The 22,053-nt window shown below is 45.8% G+C and overlaps 1 protein-coding gene across 1 annotated transcript in view; it reads right to left on the bottom strand.

Annotated features, from left to right (window-relative positions):
• Positions 1–344: 344 nt before the first annotated feature.
• LOC129381397 (uncharacterized) overlaps positions 345–22,053 on the bottom strand; it is a 37,973-nt gene continuing 16,264 nt past the window's right edge. Inside the window, exons 3-7 of the mRNA XM_072285498.1 lie at positions 18,015–18,106; positions 13,664–13,774; positions 3,779–3,877; positions 3,273–3,356; positions 345–610 (exon numbers count right to left, since the gene is read on the bottom strand). Of these exons, the coding sequence (XP_072141599.1) occupies positions 384–610; positions 3,273–3,356; positions 3,779–3,877; positions 13,664–13,685 (432 nt within the window). The 5' untranslated portion in view covers positions 13,686–13,774; positions 18,015–18,106 and the 3' untranslated portion in view covers positions 345–383. The remainder of the gene's footprint in view (positions 611–3,272; positions 3,357–3,778; positions 3,878–13,663; positions 13,775–18,014; positions 18,107–22,053) is intronic.

The following is a 22,053-nucleotide window of genomic DNA, read 5'->3' as shown; positions in this document are numbered from 1 at the left end:
TAAAACGAATAATAGGTGATGACTAGTATTATGATTAGCTCAAGCATGCTAGGTGTATCAGGGCAGAGGCGCTCTTTGCTCGTCTCTGTCCTTCCTGTCCTGCTTTCGTGCGCTACACAAACACCGCCGTTATGAACCAAGCTAAGTGACTCTTTATCACCGCATCGCTTCGAAGGGGTTGTCGATAAGTCATCATCACTATCAGGTCACACAGCGGCGCTGCTCGCGCAAGACCACGCCCACTGGGAGAGTATGCCTCATGTAATCATCATTATCACCGCTGAGCCTGTGATGTTGCAGCCACGCACGTACCACAATACGGAGCCACCATTTCGCCCGTACTTCGGAATGTTTTATTCAGACACACACGCTGTAGCATGTAACTATTGGGCAGGAAGAAAGAGCTGTGGTGCGCGGCGTCGATTAGATTGCAGGCCACATCCGGTGAGTTGGGCAGGCCTTCCCCAATTGTTTATGGAGCAGCGGGAGCCCTTTCTTGTGAGTTGGCCGCGGTGGTTACCCCGCCTTTTTTTTTCCTCCCCAGCCTCCGGAAGGAGCACTGGTACTCGTAGCACGTCCTCTCGTCGCAGCAGTCCTTGTCGCTTATGCACTGCGTCGAGGAACGAGAAGCGCAAGTCGGTGACGTCACCACCACTGCACGTGTTCGTGGACAAATATGGGCAGCAGTGCACATTTGTAGCATGACTCGTCGAATATGCGTCGCGGGTCATTTGAAACGAAATTCTCAAACAAAGGAAGCATTATTGACATTTCTGAACTGATTATTCCATTCGCCATGGGTGTAGTCAACTTCTGTTGTCATCGTCATCATTAGTCTATCTCGTTTCCGCTGCTGGTCCTAGCGCCCGGTTCCCACCGAATTCCTCTCCTGTCTAGCCACGGCTAACTGCATTCCATTCCTGCATCTTTTCAATACCGCCGCTTGCGATTATGTTCCTCCTTGGGAGTAAAACGACAGACTTAAATAGAGGAATTTCACCAGAAGCACCACAGAGGTTGCCTTTCACTTGCTCTTTTTAATAAACGTTCTAATCTTTCTCACTCTCACTCTCTCTCTTTGTCTCTGGCTCTACCAGCTTTAACACACCACGTAGAGTAAAATTATACCCCACAAAATTAAGTACTATTTTTGTACCCTTACACCACAGGATTAAGCTTTTAATCGCAAAATTCGGATTTAGGCAAGCAAATCTCTATGCTTAGCCTTTCGTAGCGTTTCGGACACGCTCGAGTGGATTTTCAGTTGCGAATGATTCAGCAAACAAATTACACGTTAAATAATTACTGTACTACTAGCTATGTTATAGCTTAACATAACAGTTCGTTGTTTGTTTGTTTTTACAGTTGCATTCTTGAGTGCTAGAAATAAAGCAACCTTCTTTGATATACCTTGTGCGAATAAATTTGGGCCATTAGCGTGTCATACATCGACTACAAAAAAACAGCTACGCCCGTACATTCTAAAATATTTACACCCTTAAGGGTGTTTTCTTGTCGCACTGTAACAACCGCACCGTTAGGGCCTTAAAATTTTTGATAGAGGACAACAGCGGAGCTCTGACGAGACGTGCAATGACGAAAAACGTAGTTGAAAACTATGCAATCGCTCTGACAGCTTTGGGCGCACAGAAATATCCGACAAGAGAATTTCACACGGAGAGATAGGAAACTCTCCTGGCGGATATTTATATGCGCCCAAGGCTGTCAGAATAATTACATAGTCATCAACTGCGTCTTTTGTTATCGCAAGTCTCGTTGGAGCTCCGCTGTCGTCCTCTATAAATTTTTGTAAGTCCCTAACGGTAAGGATTTTACAGTGCGTCAAGAAAACACCCTTAAGGGTGTAAAAGAATTTTTTAGGGTGTACGCTCTCTTTGCGCCTTCCTAAACTCCTGACTTGTATAACGCTACCCCTAAGAGGCGTAGATGTTTCGCAAAGAAGTCTGGCACTTTCAAACAGCACTCGCGGACGACACCCCAGGAATGGAATGCAAAAGGGGGGGCAGCCATTGCGAAACAAGCAACTCCCCGAATTAGAGGCACCCTAGACAAATGGGACCACGAACGCGCGCGTCAAATATTATTCGACTCCTTGCACATGCCCATAATCTCGTGCGGCAGAACCGTCGAATGGCTCCTCTGCGGCTTTATCATAAGGATCCCTTTATTATGTCCCGCCTAATAACCTCCGAATCGAGCATTTATTTCGTGCTGAAGTGGTTCTGGTTGTTTTTTTTTTCCAAAAAAGAGCAAAAGCACGCGAAATACTCGAAATATGAAATAGATGCGCAGTCGCACGCCGCTACTCAATCTTCTACAAGCAACCATTGAAAGATATAAGCCGCGTTCTCTTATCACCGGATCGTACAAGGCTCCGCAACGCTTGTCAATGCGTCAGCGACGTGTTCTCTTGGTGCCGCGACTATCACATGGCGTGAAGCCCTGTATCGAGCTGCCGCCGCTGGTAAAGCCGTGTATCCGTGTTACAGCCGTGTATCCGCTTGAGTAGCGGCCCGCGAGCGCGTATCTATTTCGTATTTTGGATATTTTCGCGCGCTTTTGTATTTTTCTCGGAAAAACTAACGAGCAAAGCTGAGCACTAAACAAATGCCTGATTCGGAGGAGATTTGAGGTGCCCTACAACTTTGTAATTTATATGTTTGCGATTCAAGCATTCATTAAAAAGTTCACTAATTAAAAGTAATTAATGAAGTAATACTTCGTGATGAAAAAGATACTCGCCGTAAGTACATACGACTGCGGGTACTATGCAGTCAGTACGATTTGTCTAGAGCTCTTGAGTATTCTTAAAATCATGGTCCAAGTTAACTGGGACACCCTGTGTGTGTGTGTGTGTGTGTGTGTGTGTGTGTGTGTGTGTCTATATATATATATATATATATATATATATATATATAGATGATAGTATGCTTAAATATTATAATTACAGCTACATCACAGGTTAACCAAGTGCAACCAAGGCTTACCCAGGCTAAACCAAGTTTTCGCTGTGCATATCCAGGGTCAGCTAAGCCGAACCGCAGCCAACTTTGTTTTTCTTTATTTTAGCAATGTTTCGAGGTCTAGGACGTTCAAATAACGCAAGAAAGACAAACGGAAGGTGCTAATTTTCCTCTCAGTGCTCCTTCAGGTATAGCAATCGCAGATCCACTACGCCACGGTGAACGCCGCCTGCAACAAATACTTCAGCCAGCACCATCACGTTCGATGACAGGTAATGCGATGCCTACCGACTCGGAGTAATTCCTGCATGGTGCCCAAACGTCTTCCTTGGCTCTGCTCCCCGTTGGTAGTCGAGTTGCTGTCATCCTTTGCTTTAGAAGGAAACACAGTATGAGCGCCACTTCAAAAAATAAAGAAATCTAAGGGGCGAAGATCTTTTCAATTACCATTGGGCAAGTTAGAAATTTTAGATACCAGTGTTCACTCTCTTGTTCCTAATTTCTAGTATTGTCATTAGAGCTGACAGTTCCTGCGTGTTACAGAGCGATGTATATATACATATGTATATATTCTTATTATGCCTTGCGGTAAATCGTCAGAATTCAACAGCATTTAGAAAAAGGAAGGGGGGGGGGGGGGGGTATGTGTACACACAAAAAGACTCTGACGTTAGAATTGTTCGTAAAAGAAGGTTCTATATTCAAAAAGGAAATATAACTTTCCGAAAAGTTATTAAAGTCGGCTCCAAACTCGCACAACGTGGAAAGAAGAAAAGAAATAGTCGGGTTCATACCACTTCCGTCGTGTTCGATGCCCAAACGAGGGAGAGGCTTCCCGCAACAGTCCACAGCAACACAGTCATTTGCACACCTTTCTTTGTCATAGGTATATTCTGTGGGCACGTCATAAGGCAATTAAAAACGGAACTTCATTTTAAATATATTCCTCATTTGCATACAAAAATACATGATCATTGACTGATGGCTCAATTGGTGCACCATGTTGTGTCGGTAAGTGGAATACGGGCGGAAAGAAGCGATGTTAACGGGACGATGTTGCTAACATCGTTTCTTTACGCCCTTGTTCCACTCAACGACACAGCAATTAGCTGATCTTTTATATCTCAATTATAGATAAATCGAACTCACGTTTAATCTTCGCCCGCATCATTTGTTCAGCGCACTGAAGCGCTGAACAAATTTGAAGTTCAACAACGCCTAACATTAGGATGTAACATTTTTATGTAGCGATTGCGGCCATTCTCGTCGCTTACCCTCGAAATATTGCCAGTCGTGAGATATTATCTGCAATTGTGTCACGTTGAAGCACGATTTCGTTTCACTGGAGCGTTTCACTAGGAGCCGTATCTGACAGTAACCATACAGCCACTACAGCGATATTTGTGAAACTCGTCGAAGTGTCACAAAAGTCACACATTGACGTCCGCAGGCTATATATATATATATATATATATATATACACCAGATTGTTTATCTTTTCGCAAATCGGCGCTATCACTGCCTTGCACTCCACCGATCAAATCGATAAGCCATCGAATTCGTTTTGCAGAAAAGCACCACGCGTGGAAAAAAAAGCAATATATTAACACCAGTAGAACCACAACTGAGTCGCACGCATCGTTGTGTTTCTCGTAAGCGTGTTTTTTTGTCAGAAAATAAAATTCTGGTGTTATTACGTGCCAAAAGCACAATCTAACTGTGAGCCATACCGTTAGTGGGGGACTCTGAAATAATTTTGAGCACTTGTTGGTGTTCCTAAATCGCATGAAATGCACACTACGAGATCCTTTTCCTTCTTTTCTTTTTGGACTCAACTCCCTTCGCAATGTGTGTCTGCCATAGCCGAGGCCGAACCCGCTACCTCGTGTCGAGCGTCTCCGATGCCGGCCTTTGCACACCTTGAATCCCTGCCAGATTACTTTACTTTTAATTGTTCTATGCTTCGAACATGTAGCACAAGGAATGTCGTACAGCCTGCACATACCGTATGAAGCGTCATTGCTTCAGGTTACGTAGTAATAAGCACGTTTTTTTTTTTTTAATCATGTTCTAACATGTTATTTTCACTCGCATGGCGCATAAGAACAATTTAGCCTGCTAAAATCGCTCTCTGAAAGAGGCACCAATTACCTGCACCTGATAAGGCAGTGTTCAAGCTGTTAAAATATTCACTTAGTAACTGCTTATTAATTATTCAACTTTAGGAAAAACGTTGCGAATGCTAACTTGAAGCCCGCTCATAGTGAAATTGCATCTGCTCAGCAGAAATCGCAAGACAAGCCCATTTTTTTGGAGTATATCCTTCTCGGCAATCTGTTAAAATACATTGAGGCTCAAGTTGTAACAGCTTGCTTAATCTTTTCTGGTCCGAATTTCTTTTTCCAGTGAAATTATAATTTTCTATTACGTGCAGTGGAACGACAGCAGAAAGGCACACTAAAAGAAAAGAATCCTGCTAGATTTTTTTTGCAGTGAATCCAAGCGTCTTCTCGGGGTTCCACCACGACCGAGCTCTTTGGCAGAGAAGGTGTGGGTGCGATTTTGTACAATCAAATGTTTTTTTCCTCTCTTTCTCTCTCATGAAACCACCAAGAACTCAAGGTATTGTAAACAGCGTGTCTTTCTTCAGACTTCCTAAGTCACAGTCATAATGATGTAAAATGTGGCCACCCGCCGTGGTTGCTCAGTGGCTACGGTGTTGGGCTGCTGAGCGCGAGGTCGCGGGATCGAATCCCGGCCACGGCGGCCGCATTTCGATGGGGGCGAAATGCAAAAACACCCGCGTACTTAGGTTTAGGTGCACGTTAAGGAACCCCAGGTGGTCAAAAATTTCCGGAGTCCTCCACTACTGCGTGCCTCATAATAAGAAAGTGGTTTCGGCACGTTAAACCCCCATAATTAAATTTTTTTTAAATGTTGCCACAGAAACCATCAAGATAACTTTTGTGGCCACCCGAAGCATGTTATGTGCTTTAGGCAGCAAGCTCCAAGGATAGAGCACAAAGGCCTAACCTCCACACGATATGGGGGCTGGAAATATGTGAAATATCAGGGAGGGCCATGTTTATCCCTTGCACAAGGTTCACAAAATATGTAAATCGGGTTGCTAACACCCAGATTGCTGAGAATATTTTTTTCTTGATTATTGGTAACATTATGACTATTCCTACAAAATCAAATGGACCAGAAAGGCTTAAAAATCCTTCAACAAGTTTGAAACAATATCTATGAAGCCGAAGCATGCTCCTAGCAGATTTTGAGAACGGCTATATCGAAAGTGGGGTTCGTTAGAAATTTCTTCAAAGAATAATTTACTACTTCTGGACTGATATTTCGCGATTAACATTTGTTCTAAACAGAATAAAAAAAATTTATCGGGCATGTTAGCTATCCGAGCACTGTTTCTTATCATGGAAGTAATTTCGGCCTCTTCTGCAAATCCACCTTGATGGATGATGGACGGATGGATAGATCGATGTTAGGAGCATCTCCTTTGCAACAGTGCGGTGGGTTGCGCCACCAAGCTCTTGTTACTTTATTGCCTAATGTCCTACTTATGTCAAAACAGAAAAAAAAGAAAAGGAAAAGAACCAACGATGAATTCCCTTGACCAAAGTTTCTGAACCCCTATTGTGAACTTTGTTTTTGTACGCCTCCGTTGTTTGTCGTTTCCTCCTTTTCTGCCACCAATTTTGCAATCGACTGTTACTAATCTCTATCGCGGACATGTTCACTTTCCCCCTGCTCTTGCTGAACCCAAGGGCTTCAGGCCAGTGATTCAAGGAGGCTGCAATGCTGTCTCACCTGGATGGATGGATGTTGTGAGCGTCCCCTATGAAACGGGGTGGTGGGTTGCGCCACCTCTGAAGGAGAGACAGCGCCACCTTTCAGGAGTGATTTCTTTAGTTTGTTCGAATTAGGAAAAAACACGACATGTGACATGGTGTAGGTTTCGATGGCGTTCACAGCACATACACATCAAGGAAAAAGAACAGGCAGAAGGAAAGAGCGCTGTCTTCCAACTCAACAATGGTGCCTATGTGGTAAAGACTGGGTACGTCTATGTGGTTCAACATACAAAAAAGAAAACAATGCGAAGAGATCATGCTTGCATATTTTTAGCATTGAAAAAAAGCAACATTTCCGCCACATCCAAGCACACATAAAGAGAGCGTGTAAAATGATTCTGCAGGTGACGGTAGTCCTTAGTCGAGCTCACAAAAGAACGCGCTTACTTCGTGCGTCACGTGAAGCCTAACGTCAAGAACTTGCAGCTTTCGCTCTGAATGAATAAAGTGTGGATGCCTGACAAACACGTGATAATTTTTATCGTTAGCCGTGGTTCCCATTTAATTCGAAATCATGTCAAAATTACTGGTTTATGAGACAGTACGTTGGCCTACCTGATATTATATTTCAGCAAAACGGTGCGCTGAGCAGCACGATCCCAGAATATGTAAAACAGACTACGCGTGACTTCATCGTCATCCAAGTCAGAACGGCACTCTTGAGCAGCCGTTCCGTAAATCTTTAAGACAGAACAAAGCCTAGACGATTATGCGATACGTATAATACGTAAAATTAAAGTCTTGAAATGCATAAGCAAGAGAAGAACGTGGCAGTAAAGAAAGGGCTGCGACTATCGTAGGCGCCTCATCTCGCGCAGCCGTTTGTTTCGTGCCGCCTTTCTGCTTGGCAATTTCGCAGGCAGCACTGAACAAAATGCATCCCAGCTGCTTTCGCATCTGGAAAACAAAACAGTTGGTGCGTTTCCTCTGTGGGGGTGATGGGTATCCAGAAAATATACCGACTCGTAGTAAAGCTAACGTGCTTTCGAACCAGCATACTCTGAGAACGTGGTCGTTGGTTGAATTTCTGGGCGTGTCTGCTGCATTGCGATGGAAGCCGAATGCAAGACCGCCCATATGGATATATTTACGAGCTAGTTAGGAATGCTAAGTGGCTAAAATCTTCATTCTCGTGTATATATACATAAAGCAATTCTTCATTGGATCCTGGAGTTGATAAGTTGTAAGAAGCGCAAGTGTGCCTACCCCAACAGGCGTTTAATTCAATGTTTCGACCGAGGACCGGGCTTTAGCTAGAGTGAGTTTCAAAGTACGGAGACTTAAGTTTATGCATTCTTTCTTGAGGGCTGTTCCTATGGGCACAGTTTTGGACCTCAACGTAGCGGCCTCAAGAGTAAATGTATGAATTTAAAGCTTTCCTTTTCAACCCACTTTTGATGTAAGGCCAGCCGACACGTTTCATTCAACGCTTATTATTGTTTCTACGAGCCTCTTGTGTGCGTGTGTTTTTGGAAATGCGGAGTTCATTCTGTAATTAACTAAATACTCGTCGCGGTCAACGGAAGCTAAAACAATATTACGAAGAACAGGGCAACACACGATCCAATACAAATGCCCTTCCACAGTATACACACATCGTTGTCAAACGAAACAAAAGTTGAGTTTACTTTATTGGGTTCGCCTGATTCTTGTAGGTTAGCGTTTTCCATAAATATTGAAGACCTGTTTTACTCAGTACCACATACGGTATTGTTGCCTGCGGTATGCTGTTTTATAGAAGAAAACGGTGGTTTTCTGAATTCTGTAGGAATTTCTCTTGACAATTTTCTAGTTTGCTCGAGCTATATCTATGCTCAACTTTTCTTTTACAACGATGTGTATATCCAGCGAAAGGGCATTTGTATTGTATCGTGTGTTTCCCTGTTCTTTGTAATATTGTCTTACCTTCCCTTGACCGCGACTTGCAGCTGTTGTCCTGTGCTTCCGTGTCTATCTTCCGTCCCGTCTTGGAATTGCGCCCACCAGTATTCAGTTGTTAAGCATGAACCAACTAGCCCAGCAACAAATTTTGTTTACTTTAAGTCTGCAAAGTCGGCAGGATTTGTGCCAGATATCGCCCCCTTCGGCGGTAGTTTACAGTTTAATCGGTTACGCGCATTTTATAAGGTTTACTCTAATAATCCTGTGTTTAAATAAGAGTTCTTTTTTGTCCATCTTACATCTTATCTCGCATACATCACAAAATGAAGGGCGTGGTTCCATCAGGCAACACGAAGTCTCTCTCGCTTAATCATACCACTGACCGCCGACGACTGAACTGCAGAGTCAACTTTCCGCCTCCATCGCGGCCATCCGTGACACTAGAAATTTCAAGGTTGCCAAGGACTTCAGCTGCTACCCACCATTCTATTCGTCGTCGCCTCCGACCGCTTAGATTAGAAAAGTTGTATTCACACAACAGGGCAAATCATAATGCAACACTGCGAAATGAATATTGCGAGGTCATCGGCCACCCGTTCCTGCTGCGCTCACTGGGTCCGCGTGAAGCTGTTCACGATGCGACAACAAAGAGTCAAACAACCGTTGCAATTCTCGGCGGGAATTCTATACTGATGGTGAAACGTCCAGCAACGACCATTTTCAGTCCAGTCGAAGTCGCTCTATAAATTTCAACGAGTGCAACAGACACGCTGTTAGCTCGGTGACCACGATTTAACGCGCGTTCTGCCGGGCTTATGCTGTCGCCCATATATTTAACTAAGCCACGTTAGGGTTACATTCATATTAACTGCACAACGAATATGGCGACTAAGCAAGAACAGAGGACAAAAACCGTCTGTTCTTTTTTAGTCCCCGTGTTTGCTGCGCAGTTCATATGAGTCAGTACCAACTTCTCCAGCTGTCAGTATACTTCTGTTACATTAGGCTTAGGTTGCCCGCGTTGTCGTCTGCTTTTCTCAGCTGTCGTCTGGATACTGACTGCCAAGTCATCCGGAGCACGTCTTCAGGGGACTGATTTATCCGCATTCATGTCCGTCGCGTGCATGCATAAGTAAAAGCTCATAAATTGAAGCAAATATTTGCATCACACCACCCGCCTATACTTCAGTGAAATATTTCTTGTTTGTCATTATGTTCAAAGTAAACTTTATTTGCCTACCCTGATGACGTTCGTTGCTGGTCAGTCGTTCGTCTCTCGCCTCGTGCGCACGTGAGGCTGGTTCCACCAGACTAATTACAGCCCTGGATGTGCGCCTACAAAGTAATGTCAGTAAGCGCACCACTGCCGTGCGTTATCAAACAACAAACGATTAAAACAGTACTGTTATACACGCGAAGCCAACAGGCAACGGACGAAGGGTCGCAGGAAGCCATCACATTAAAACGGATACTGGGACTATAACAAAACCCACGCACTAAAGGATGGACGGGAGGGGAGAGGGGCGGGTATTGTTCACCAGGTGTTCTTAACGCCCCTATTATAAAAAGAGATAAACGCATACTTCTCGTTTCATGTAGAATCCATAGTGGTGCATACTAGGAAAGGCTCTCGCTTTCATCATACGCCAATCGCCGCAAAAAGAAAGGAAGAAAGAAAAAAAGAAACGCCGGCAGCCGTTTGCTTTCCTAGTAGCATGTTTGGCTCGCTAAGCAGTGTTCCTGTAAAATCGGATGACATCAGTCGACACCGGAGTTGCTGGAACTACAAGGGTTGCACCTGAACCTGTAGGTACGCTACCGTTTTCGGCGCTCTAAACCTTGCGAAATGCGGCCGCCGAAGAAGCAGGGTTGCCAAACGCTTGACCACGGCTAGTCATGAAAACCAGAACACGTACAGATCAGAGCCCATGGGGACAGAACCGACGTTGCGCTGGCTACCAGCGTAGCCAGCGAACCACCTCAACAGATCAAGGAACGAGAGGCAGCAAGCAGGCGCAAGCTGCTGCGCCTACTTGACGGCTAAAGTGTGCAGCAACACAGCCGTACTTTCGAGGTCACTGCATGCTGCCGACACTTGGCGATCGTTTTACGGGGATGGTAACAAATTAATTGAGGCGAGCAAAGGACGAGCACAGAGAAAACGAGAGAATAAGGGTTCTTTCTGTGGCCCCGTCCTCTACTCGCACTTTTTGTTGATGTTATTGTCAACGCTCTCAAGGTCCATAACACATTACAGAGATGGAGCGGTTTGACATACGCTTTTGACACACCTAAAGTTAGTACTGTCGGTGACAACAGCGATGGAGATAGAGGTGGTCCATTCTGTACATTGTACGCGGGATGAAGGAGGTGACGTGAGCGCTAGGGTGCGAAAGGCAACGAGTTAACTGTTAACTTGTTGCCATGACTGACCAACAAGTCCAGAGATGAATTTGGTTTATTCGAACGCGCATGCTGTTGCCGATTTACATTCGACCCCAGGAAGATTGTAGTTTCGCATGAAGTGAGCCGTCAGTCGTCCCTGCTTTGTGTGCTGGAGATCCGGCCTCGTTTCAGCGTTCTCAAGTCACGTGGTCGTCGGCTCTCCACGCAGGCTCCTAGTGGTTAGCGCCACGGGTGCTATTAGGAGCACGTGTCATTCTCACAGATCCCTCCTCCACAGCAGTCGGGTGTTTCGAGGCACTGCGACGACAAGGAAAATAAAAACAAAAAAGAAACATCAGTGGAACAAGCGCAGGTGAACATCGTTTTTCGCAGGACACACAAAATCACGTTTACAGGTAGTTTGCCGCGGAGGTTCCGTCAACGCGGTTACAGATATTAACGTTATAGTGCATAATTGGAAGGCAGACACCGGTACTTCGCATTCAGTTCGAGATCATATGTACAGAAGGCTTCCACTCACAAGCTCAAGGAAGTCTAGAAACTGTCCTTATTTGGTATGCATGTTATGCCATGGCATCTCAATAACATCATCATCATCATCATCATTATTATTATCCTATTTTAGGTCCACTGCAGGACGAAGGCCTCTCCCGGCGACCTCCAATTACCTCTGGCTTGCGTCAACTAATTCCAACTTGTGCCTGTGAATTTCCTTTCATCCCCTTTGGAAACAACTCTGGAGCTCCTAATGACGCTGTTGAGGGCCCCTTGCGATGTCGTCTTCACCTCGTGCAGTTATAAATCATCTTCGTTTGTTTGAATTTGCTTTGAAAGTAAACTATGATCCACGGGGAGCTCGGTTTGATGAATAGCGTGCGTGGGGAGCACCGGCCCATCCCTGAGAGGCTAAATACAACGGCACAACAAAAGCAGCTGGAGTTGGAGCGTTGTCGAGATGGAGAAACCAGCCCCGCCACGTTGCACAATTTTGCGCGTTATTTCGCGCGCTATTTCTTAATCGCCTTCATAATTCCAAGTGAAATTTGTTATTGACAGTCTGTTCAGCGGGAGTATTCTCCCGCTACACATTTCCGCAAACACCCAAGAAGAATAAAAAATAAACGATGATCATCTTCCCGCAAGCGCACTTGTCACTATCTTACACATACAGAGGTTGTCCCACATAATATGAGCCAAAGTTATAAAAATGAAAGGCACTCCGGACGCGAGTTGAACCAAATGCATAATGTTGGCAGTGGCCTAGAGTTACTCAGGCTATTTTTCATTTTCCTCTTAACTAAAGGATAAGTTAAGTTTAATTAATCAACATTTTATGCATTGGTTGCAGACCCCAAGCGTGATACGCATGTTGTAGAGCACCTTGAGAAACCTCTCAATAAAATGTTTGCAACACAATATATCTCGCGTGGTCATTTTTTTTTTTCGCATTCCAAAGAAAGCCCGGGAAAGATGAAAAAAATACCACGTGACGGGGCGATTTCGCACTGTTATTGTGCTGCTCTCAAGCGTGCGATGGATGAACAAGGTCGGTTGCAGGGAGACTGGCCATCGGCAGGGTGTTATGCCTGGTGTGGGTATCTGGGCATGCGACTCTTATCGCATGACGGGGCAAATGCACGCTGCTGGCCGTGCGTTGCATGAAGAATATGCAGGGAGATTCCCGCACCACTTTGTGGTCATGAATTAATGCTCGCGTCTATTGGGCTCATATTCATCCTTATACTTTTCATATTACTCCAGCAGTCATGAAATCGCCGTTCACTACGGCCGTAGGCAGCATTAGTAATCCTGCCGTTATTATCTCGAACATGCATTTCCCCCGCAATATTATCATTTTTCGCATTGCTGCTTTCCTCCTATGCAATCGCCTCAAGTCACAAAGACGTAGCTTGACTTTATAGTGACAGCATCGTTGAAGCGTTCCTGTTCGTTCGGATCTTCAATAGGTATTGATGCTGTCTATCGCGTGACATCCCAAACCGATCGAAGAGAAGGCAAGATTACAGGGTGCAGTTGTCTCAGTATACGCACATGTTACTTCTATTGTTCATTTATGTCATTTATCAATTAAACATATATGAAGACCAGTTGAACCGAAAGAGAGGAAGGTTAGGAACGGTTTCCTCAAGGAGCATCATGTCCGCCCGCTTGAAGAGAAGAGAAAAAAAAAAAGGGGGGGGGGGGGGCAATGGTAGGAGGAAGTAAAAGGAGGAGAAGGACGAGGCGGACATTGAACAGAAATTCAAAGCCACAAGACATCGTAACCTACACAAAGCACTGGAGCTGAAACTCAATTTCTGTAGTTTAAAAGAATTGAAGTACAGCTTTGTATGCCTCGCGTCGAGTTGAAGGCCCACTTTGGAATTAAACAAATCACTAAGCTCAATCCTGTAGTGGGTCAAGTCGCTGGAACTTGCTCATCAGTGGAGAGAAACAAACTGGTGGAAGTTGGGCGTCAGGATGGGTGCACCTCAGGTGGGTGTACATATACGTCATGCTTACCGTTTCTCCTTTCAACCCGCATCGGCCCTTTGGAATCGGAATTTCGACGCGAGCGCTGCCCTCTGTCCTCCGCATTCTTTGCAATGGCGAAATTGGAGTTGACATCCTTTCCTTGGTAAAAGAATACAGTACGCAGATGCTTTTAAGAAACGATTCTTAACTCACCGCAGGAAATCTAGTCGCAATTACAAAATGCACATCTCACAATGCACGTGGCTCACGCAGAAATTACCGTCTAACCGTTGGCTTGGTCGCCAACGCTATTGTGCTTTCGCCACCGCGTATACACAATTTTCTAATTATCTAACTGCTCATGCAGCGTCCTGTAAAAAGTAACGATATGTGTTAATAACATACAAATAAAAATAATAAATGCTGCAGAGGTGCCCTTCATTGTCGTAAGGCTGTCATGCTGCTTCAGAATATTGTGACGCAGATATATCTTGAAAGAGCGTAGGTTAGGGCGTGTTGGTATTCCATAACTCAGGTTTTTTAGAGAACGAAAAGGGACGAAATACCGTGGCAAGACGCGGACGCAAGCAGCAGATATATCTATAGGGCGCAGCGACACGCTCTCGAAGCTGCCTAAAGCATCCGCTGAACGCTTGTGCAAGCAATCAGTGCAAGACAGACCGCTCCTATTGCACAAAGTGTGACAGTTGTGCATTATAAGCCAAATACATCGTTAAACTCGAGCAACGGCTTGCACGTGAATCGGCGTATTCTCACCGCTACGCTTCAGTCAGCCTCTTCGAGTTGTCTTCTTTTATAGTTCATCACCGAACGCTGTCTTCCACATTTCCGCGTGTATAGCATGTGCATAATTGTACTACCGAGGCTGGTCCACGACGTTTCGATTCGTGTCATTTAGAAAGCAAAACAGGAAAGAAATCATGTTTTAGAATGTGTCTATCGTCTCAGGTGTGTTCGTCATCATGCATCGGTGTACTTCATGGAGAAAGAAAGTATAGAACTGCAGATGCTTTCACTCAAAGTGCAAAAAAAAAACAGAAATTACTGCCAGAATATATCCTGGAACGTCTCTATCATTTCGTGGTTCCTTCATCGTATTTACCATGAAGGAAATAATTTCTCGCGCAGGCCGTACTTCCGTTAACATGCTACCGTCATATCACGCTACTGTCAGACATGTTTTCATTTGCACCGAGCTACGCTGATGGTCAGAAATGGCGGTTTGCAGTGAAATTGTAGTGCAGTTGATAGACGAAACGAACGCCAGATTGTGCGCGTGTGTGCGGGCATGTTATTGGCGTACCCTGGCTTATTCACTTTTCGTCTGGCCTTCTTCATCTTGTATCCTTCTTTTCTTCTTCCGCGCAGAGTAGGCAACGATGTTTCGCCTGTTCGACCTCTTACTAGTAGCTTTCCCTATACATTTGTTATATCTCCTTCAGCCTTTTTTTAAGTTCATCAATGTATGTGGCAGCCCTATAATGAGAAGGTAGCATTTGTATGTGAAACACTTGCCCTTCTAAGTTCTTCTAAGTTCTTTCATGGCGCAGCATTCGTGCAGTTTGCTGCGCCGTAATAATCCCAAATCATCATCATCATCATCATTGTCTTGTCTATATTCCCGTTTGCTCGCAAGAGGCCTGCCTGAATGATGTCACTGCTAGCCCTAAACATTCTTGTTGCTAAACTATTACAAAGTTTTATACATTGCGAAACGACGCACTTGACTGCGCCACACTCTTGAGCACTCGTCGTGAGTACACTCGTCGTGAACTCACCTATGTTTTCCAACCGATTGCGCCCCACGACGACAATCAATATATATGCATCACAGTTAAAAAGAACAAACTCTTGTTTACTTTCGCAGGCTTGTATATATCGCCTTCCAGCAATTTCGATACCAAAAGATTTGCGGATATCTTGAGTGTTTGTCCCGCCCCATGGGTCATCATAGGAGATTTCAATGCACACCATCCAGAATGGGGAAGTACAAAGACAAATGAAAGACGACGAAGATTAGGAAGCATCGCCCACTACTATGGTCATACTCTCCTGAACGATAGTAGCCCCACCTTTCTTCGAGGCGTGACATACGGCGGCCGACTCGACCTTGCTTTCGTCTCCAACTCTCTCGCCAGATGTGTGAAGTGGTTTCCAGATATTGAGACACATGGAAGTGATCACATTCCCACCTATCTGAACATCAAAGGCTTGTCGTCTAGATCAGGTCCACGGGATACCATTCGGACGATTGAATGGGCCAACATCAAATCTGAGATGGAAGATGCCTGCCGCAAGGGCCTTCCCTCTGGGTTAGAGCAAACGAATAAAATTATGATGCAAAACGCCACTCGCATGATCACGATCTCTTCCACGCGAAATGACTTTGACATAGAATTAGAGTGACTTCGAGCGCTTCGTCGCCGGGCGGAACGTCGATATCGGCGTACAATATCTGCCTCGACTGCGTACAATCTGCCTTGATATCGGCGTACAAAGCTGCCTCGACCTTGCTTTCGTCTCCAACTCTCTCGCCAGATGTGTGAAGTGGTTTCCAGACTTTGAGACACATGGGAGTGATCACATTGAGTGACAGCAACTTTCCAGTTGTTTAAATATTTGACAGGAAAGATGGGGATATGTCAGTAGACGCAATGCTTAAACTCTACAGAGCTCTCTTTCTCGGTTTTTTTAATATATAGTCTACCTGTACTGAACAACACCTGCAAGACAAATATTCGTGTTCTGCAGGCAGCGCAAGCTCAAGCACTCAGAGTCTGCCTTGGATTGCCCAGATGCACGTCAACAAAGGCAACTCTTGCGATTGCTCGGGACCATCCAATGCGAACTCACATTACGGTGGAAGCCCTGAGAACGCACATCAGACATTTTTCACGTGCCACCTGTCACCACCTTGCAGCACTACCTTCAGACAGGCACCAAGCATCATTCACTAAAGCTTTCATCAAGTACAAGGACAAACTTCCCTCGGGCTTCGCCGCTGCATCTAAACTATCGATACCCCCTTGGTGACTTATCAGCCCCACAGTCCATCTCTGTGCACCAGGAATCGGGAAAAAGTTCGAACTGTCGTCGCCTGTGCTGAAACAACTCTCTCTGCTTCTTCTGCACGAAAGGTACGCGGACAGTGAACACATTCACACTGATGGTTACACAAACATCCAGTGTTCGTCTGGTGCTGTGGTTGTCCCAGCAAAAGCTATTACCATCAGCTTTAGGACTGACCACCCAACAACATCGACATCTGCTGAACTAGCTGCTCTCCGCACTGCACTTTGTTTCGTCAATCGGGAACCACTTCGACAATGGTCAATCTTCAGCGACTCAAATCTGTGCTATCAGCTGGGCGTCGCGGGCCATTGGAACAGCTCGCATTCGATATTAGATGCCAACTCCAGACATCACAGGAGAAAGGACACCACGTGACGTTTCAGTGGCTGCCAAGTCACTGCGGCGTCACTGGAAACGAAGACTCCGATAATGCCGCTCGGGCAGCTCTTGAAGACGCACAAGAAGAGGCCATACCGCTTTCACGATCCGACGCAGCTAGCAGACTTCGAATGCTTGCACAGGAGATCACGCTCTCTCTATGGTGCACACCAAACAGCCAGACCAACCGGAGCAACCGTCAATACCACCTGACCTCTTTGATGCATCTCTATATGCCAACTGGACTCCGCCGAAGAGAGGCGACTCTGCTTTATCGCTTGTGGCTACGGGTGGCTTTCACGAAATCTTACTTATTTCGCATTGGAATGGCCGGCAACGCTCTCTGCAATGCCTGTTTTTACGAGGAGACGCTGGAACACATTCTTTGCGACTGTCCTGAATATAATGTTCAGCGACGGTCCCTGGCATCCGTTCTAGCGCATCTTGACACTAGACCATTGTCCCTCGACACGATTTCACATGCCGCCGACAGAAGACATCGCAGGTGAAGGCGACTAAGAGACTACTCCGGTTTTTGAAAGAGACGGGATTGGACAAGCGGCTGTGACAGTGATTTTACGTACCACGCCAGATTGATGGACTCTAACGGACGATGTGTGTGTGCTATGCTATGTGCTCACTCTCTCTCTCTTCCCCTTCCCCGTCTTTCATCGCCCCCATCCCTCTCCCATGTGTAGCGTAGCATACCGGTTGAGCTAAACTGGTTAACCTCCCTGCCTTTCCTTCTCCACTTTTTCCTTCCTTCCTTCATTTAAAATACCTGAAAACTATTTGATGGTGAGCATCGCTGCGTGCTATATATGAATCGGAGATAGTATACAGTTCGCAATTTTGTTCTTTCGACAAGCAATGTTTAAGGAAGGGCTATGCAAAATGACTGCCATAAAGAAAGCGCATGTATGTATACCAATGCACCCGTTGCGAAGGGTATCCACACCAAAAGCAGGCAGCCCATAAGGACGCACTGGGATTTTGACAGGTTCATTAGGCTTTCCTTTTCTGAAAAAAGGAAAAAAAAAGCATGAATCAATGCTATCTGTCTCTCTCAAATTTAAATATTACGCTATGTGTTCCAGAAAAGACTCAGGCGATTACCTAAATGCAGCCCAGAAGGGAAAAAGAGATGATTCTCTAATGTGCCCATAAATAATTAATTAGCGTGCGTACGTGCTTTCGTGCGTGCGCGTGTGTCTATATTGCATTACATGTGCATTACGCTAGCGCTTCAACAGTCCAAGTTCACTGAGCGAAACTAGTAAACAAGTAACGAATGCGAGATTGATTTGCCGTAGAGCGCCCTGCGGTATTGATACACTTCCCTACAGGGGCTTTTATTGCGATAGCAATTATATGGATACTCTAGGCGCATTTTTGATGTCGCCATCGTCGTCGTCGTGAGGTTCCGCATAACGTCCAAAGGCTATAAAACAGTCGGCGGGCACCGTATGCTGTTCGTGCGAGTGAAAGCGTCCGACGGTGTTCCGGTGAACGCGGCTCAGTCTTACGCGCGCGAGCGAGCGAGGAAGGCGGGGCGAAAGCGCGCCATCTTCTGTCGCGCGCGACGCACTGGGGTGAGGCGACGGACGGGGGTAGCCGTTATTCTCCGGCAACTGCTGCTTACGGCGCGGCCTAGCGGGCGCTGTAACTCGATAGCAATCTGCGATGTTTGCAGAGTGCGCGTAGTGCCGGCAGCTTAGTATACGCGCTGTGCTTTCGACCTTTGGTTCGCGTTTAAGCGAGAGGCAGCACGAAGGTCGATCCGATCGCTGCTGCTGCCGCGATTCCTCACTCCAGCGTTTGGAGAGAGAGTTCTAGCGGTCGTTGAGCGACGTTTGTTCATGGTTACCTGTGCGCGCATGACACCATGCTTGTTAATTTAGTTTCTAAGCGAATATTTACAAGTTTATACGGCCGATAAAACTACCATCCTTTCTTCGTATAGCTATCCACTAATTTGCCATCGCAATCGGTGCTTCGCCTTTCGGGCGAAACTGCAACTTCTTTTTTTTTTTTTTTTCAATCTCTGACAACACTCCTGTCTCTGTCGTGTATATAAAAGAAGCTTTGCCAGCAAAATGTGGAGACCCACCGATGTTACACAACAGCTCTGGCGTAGCGCTGTGTAATACAAGGTCACGAGTTCCATCCCCGCCTTCTGCGATCGCTTCTGAAGAAATGCTAACATGCTCTTCTTTGGGTGCACGTTGAATAATCTCAAGAGGTTCATCTCACCCGGACTCATCCACTACGGCCTTCCTCACAACCCACGTTGCAGTTTCTGAACTTTAAAACCAAGAACTTCGTTCAATGAAGAAACTGTCTAATGGCAGCCGCTAGGTTCTCTGCCTTTTTAACTGTCGCCGCGGTAATCTTGTAGGTGTCCTCACTAAGGCCAACGCCTCCTTTAGCGATCTCCGGTGGTCCTGCATCGATCGGACTACTGTCAATTCTATGCGTGAAAAATTGTCTAATCTCACCTGCATTCCCCATAGGGACTTCGACAGCGTTTTCTTTGCCTCTCTGCACGTTCGGTTATTCTCGCTATCTAGGTTAGCTGTTACATTTTGTCGGCGTGACATGACCTCCTCACCTCCGCTTCTTGCTCCTAATATTCAATAAAATATCCCCATACTTCGCTCCCTTCTTCATTGATCCCTTATCAGGCCCAGCATAACACGAATGAGCTCGCAGTTCGTTGCGCTATCGTAAATATTCTGTGCGCTCGGAATTCGGCGGCCTTCACTATTTGGGTAGCCCGGACATTACAATGCGCAGGTTCTAAATAATAATCTGCAAAGAACATAGGATGATTCAAGATACCTCCCATAACTATACATATATATATAGATATACCCGACATCACATGAAACTATGATGATAGATAATGTTTACGAAAGAACATCACCGTTGAAAACAAGCTTGTAGGAAGTTTCGCACTGCTGTTGCCTTGAGCGAGCTTCGCAGGCAGGACTGAAGAGATTCGCTGCAGCTGCGGTCTGATGGCGCCGAAAAGAAGCGTGAAAGCAGCTGCGTTACGAGTTTATGGGCCGCGATTAATTAATCGTGCGTTTGGCGGCGTCGTTCGCGTTTTATTTCCTATTTAACAGTTGTCGGAAAGTGGAGGGAAGCGAAGAAAAACGTGCTTTCAAAAGCTTAAATAGCTCTGACAATAGAATGCCCTCGTCTACGCAGGCTCTTTTTTTTTTCGAAGACTAGCTACCATCTTAAACGATTGCTTCAGGCGCATAGCGCAATCCCATTTCCTGAGTCAACTTACTCGAAGAGTTGAGCATTCCTTGACGCCACATCAAAATGCGCGAACGACTAACTGGCGACATATGACCAGTCACGCATCTAATTAGCCTACGGCACGTAATGCAATGTACTAATGCAGCACATGAGTTTGCCTGGCATACTTCAGTGTACCGAATTCCGAAGAGCGAACAACTTTTGAGATGTGCGGCGTCAAATTTGTATTAAGAAAATGCATTGTCGCTCTTCTTACTTTCTAATAAGAACGACGTTCTTTTTTTTTTTTTTTTTACGCACTGCGCCAGAAGAAATGACTGGAACGCCAACGCATCTCGTCGCACACTTGGGAATAAACGCCTCGAACCTGGCGTCATCCTTATAATTCATTCAGAGTGGATACGTGTACTCACCGGCTACAATTCCTAGGTACAGTGCCGTTTGGTATTTAGTCCAGAATCGATCACTTATAGATGTTGTTCTTTAGTCGGCGGGCCACCCGGGACCGTCCCGGCAAAGCCGCGAGCGCGAGCAGCTCTCGAGCTTGCATCGCCGGCACGAGCCCACGAAATGAAAAATGAAAGTAAACTAAATTTTATTTAAAAATAAATTTATTGATTGCGTGTTCCGAACGGACGCCTTGTCGCGCCTCTGTCCCGCCTGAGCTCCACAGCTGGGCGACCGCGAGGACGCCTGGAGCGAGCCTCCTCTCGTGCTTGACGCCTACGCGAAGCGCGAAGACGGGAAGTGGAGGCATGCCGGACCCCGAGACCCGAAGGCCAGCAAAAGCTTCGACCTCGGACGCCGCTTCGTCCACTTCCACCTCCACAGCTGCTTCCACCGTTGTCCCCCTGCGGGATTTCTGGGGGAGGAACCCTTAAACAGAGGAACTTCAACAGAAGCACCGCAGGGGTTTGCCATGCTTTAATAAACGTTCTAATCATTCTTTCTCTCTCTCTACCAGACTGACCACACCACTTAGATTATAATTATATCCCACAAAATTTGTATAATTTTTGTGCCCTTACACCACTGGTTTCAGGTTCTTACCCCAAGAGAGAGAGAGAGAGACAAAGGAGAGGAAAGACAGGGAGGTTAGCCAGTGTAAGTCCCGGCTGCCTACCCTGTGCTGGGGAAAGGGGTAAAGGGAATAAAAGGAGAAAGAAGAAGAGGGAAAAAAAAAGGAAAAAAAAGAAAAAAAATTCTGATTTTGGCAAGGGAATCTGCATGCTTAGCCTTTAGTAGCGTTTCGCATACACTGGAGCGGATATTAAGTCTCGAATCATTCAGCAAACAAATTACACGTTAAATAATTGCTGTACTGCTAGCTATGTTACAGCTGAACGTAACAGTTCGGTCTTATTCTTGTTTTTACAGCTGCATTCTTAAAGTGCTAGAAATAGAACAACTTAATCAAATATACCTTATGCGAATACGTTTTGGCCATTAGCGGGCCATACGTCGACGAAAAAAAAAGCAGCTATGCCCGCACGCTATCCAACCCATGCCGCTCTCTTCTCGTCTCTTCGTGCCTTCCTAAACTCCCAACTTGTATAATGCTTCCCCCTAAGAAGCGCAGACGTTTAACAATGAGGTTTGGCATCTCTATTGGCGGCGAGGAGTTAAGGAGTCGCCATCTGTCGGAAGCGCCTCACTTGCGTAGTATGAGGGATCACGCGGCGCGCTCCTCATAGGTT

This window comes from Dermacentor andersoni, chromosome 11, assembly GCF_023375885.2.
Source record: "Dermacentor andersoni chromosome 11, qqDerAnde1_hic_scaffold, whole genome shotgun sequence".
Classification (NCBI taxonomy): Eukaryota; Metazoa; Arthropoda; class Arachnida; order Ixodida; family Ixodidae; genus Dermacentor; species Dermacentor andersoni.
The sequence above is the reverse complement of the archived record's forward strand: the minus strand, read 5'-3'. Positions and strand labels throughout refer to the sequence as shown.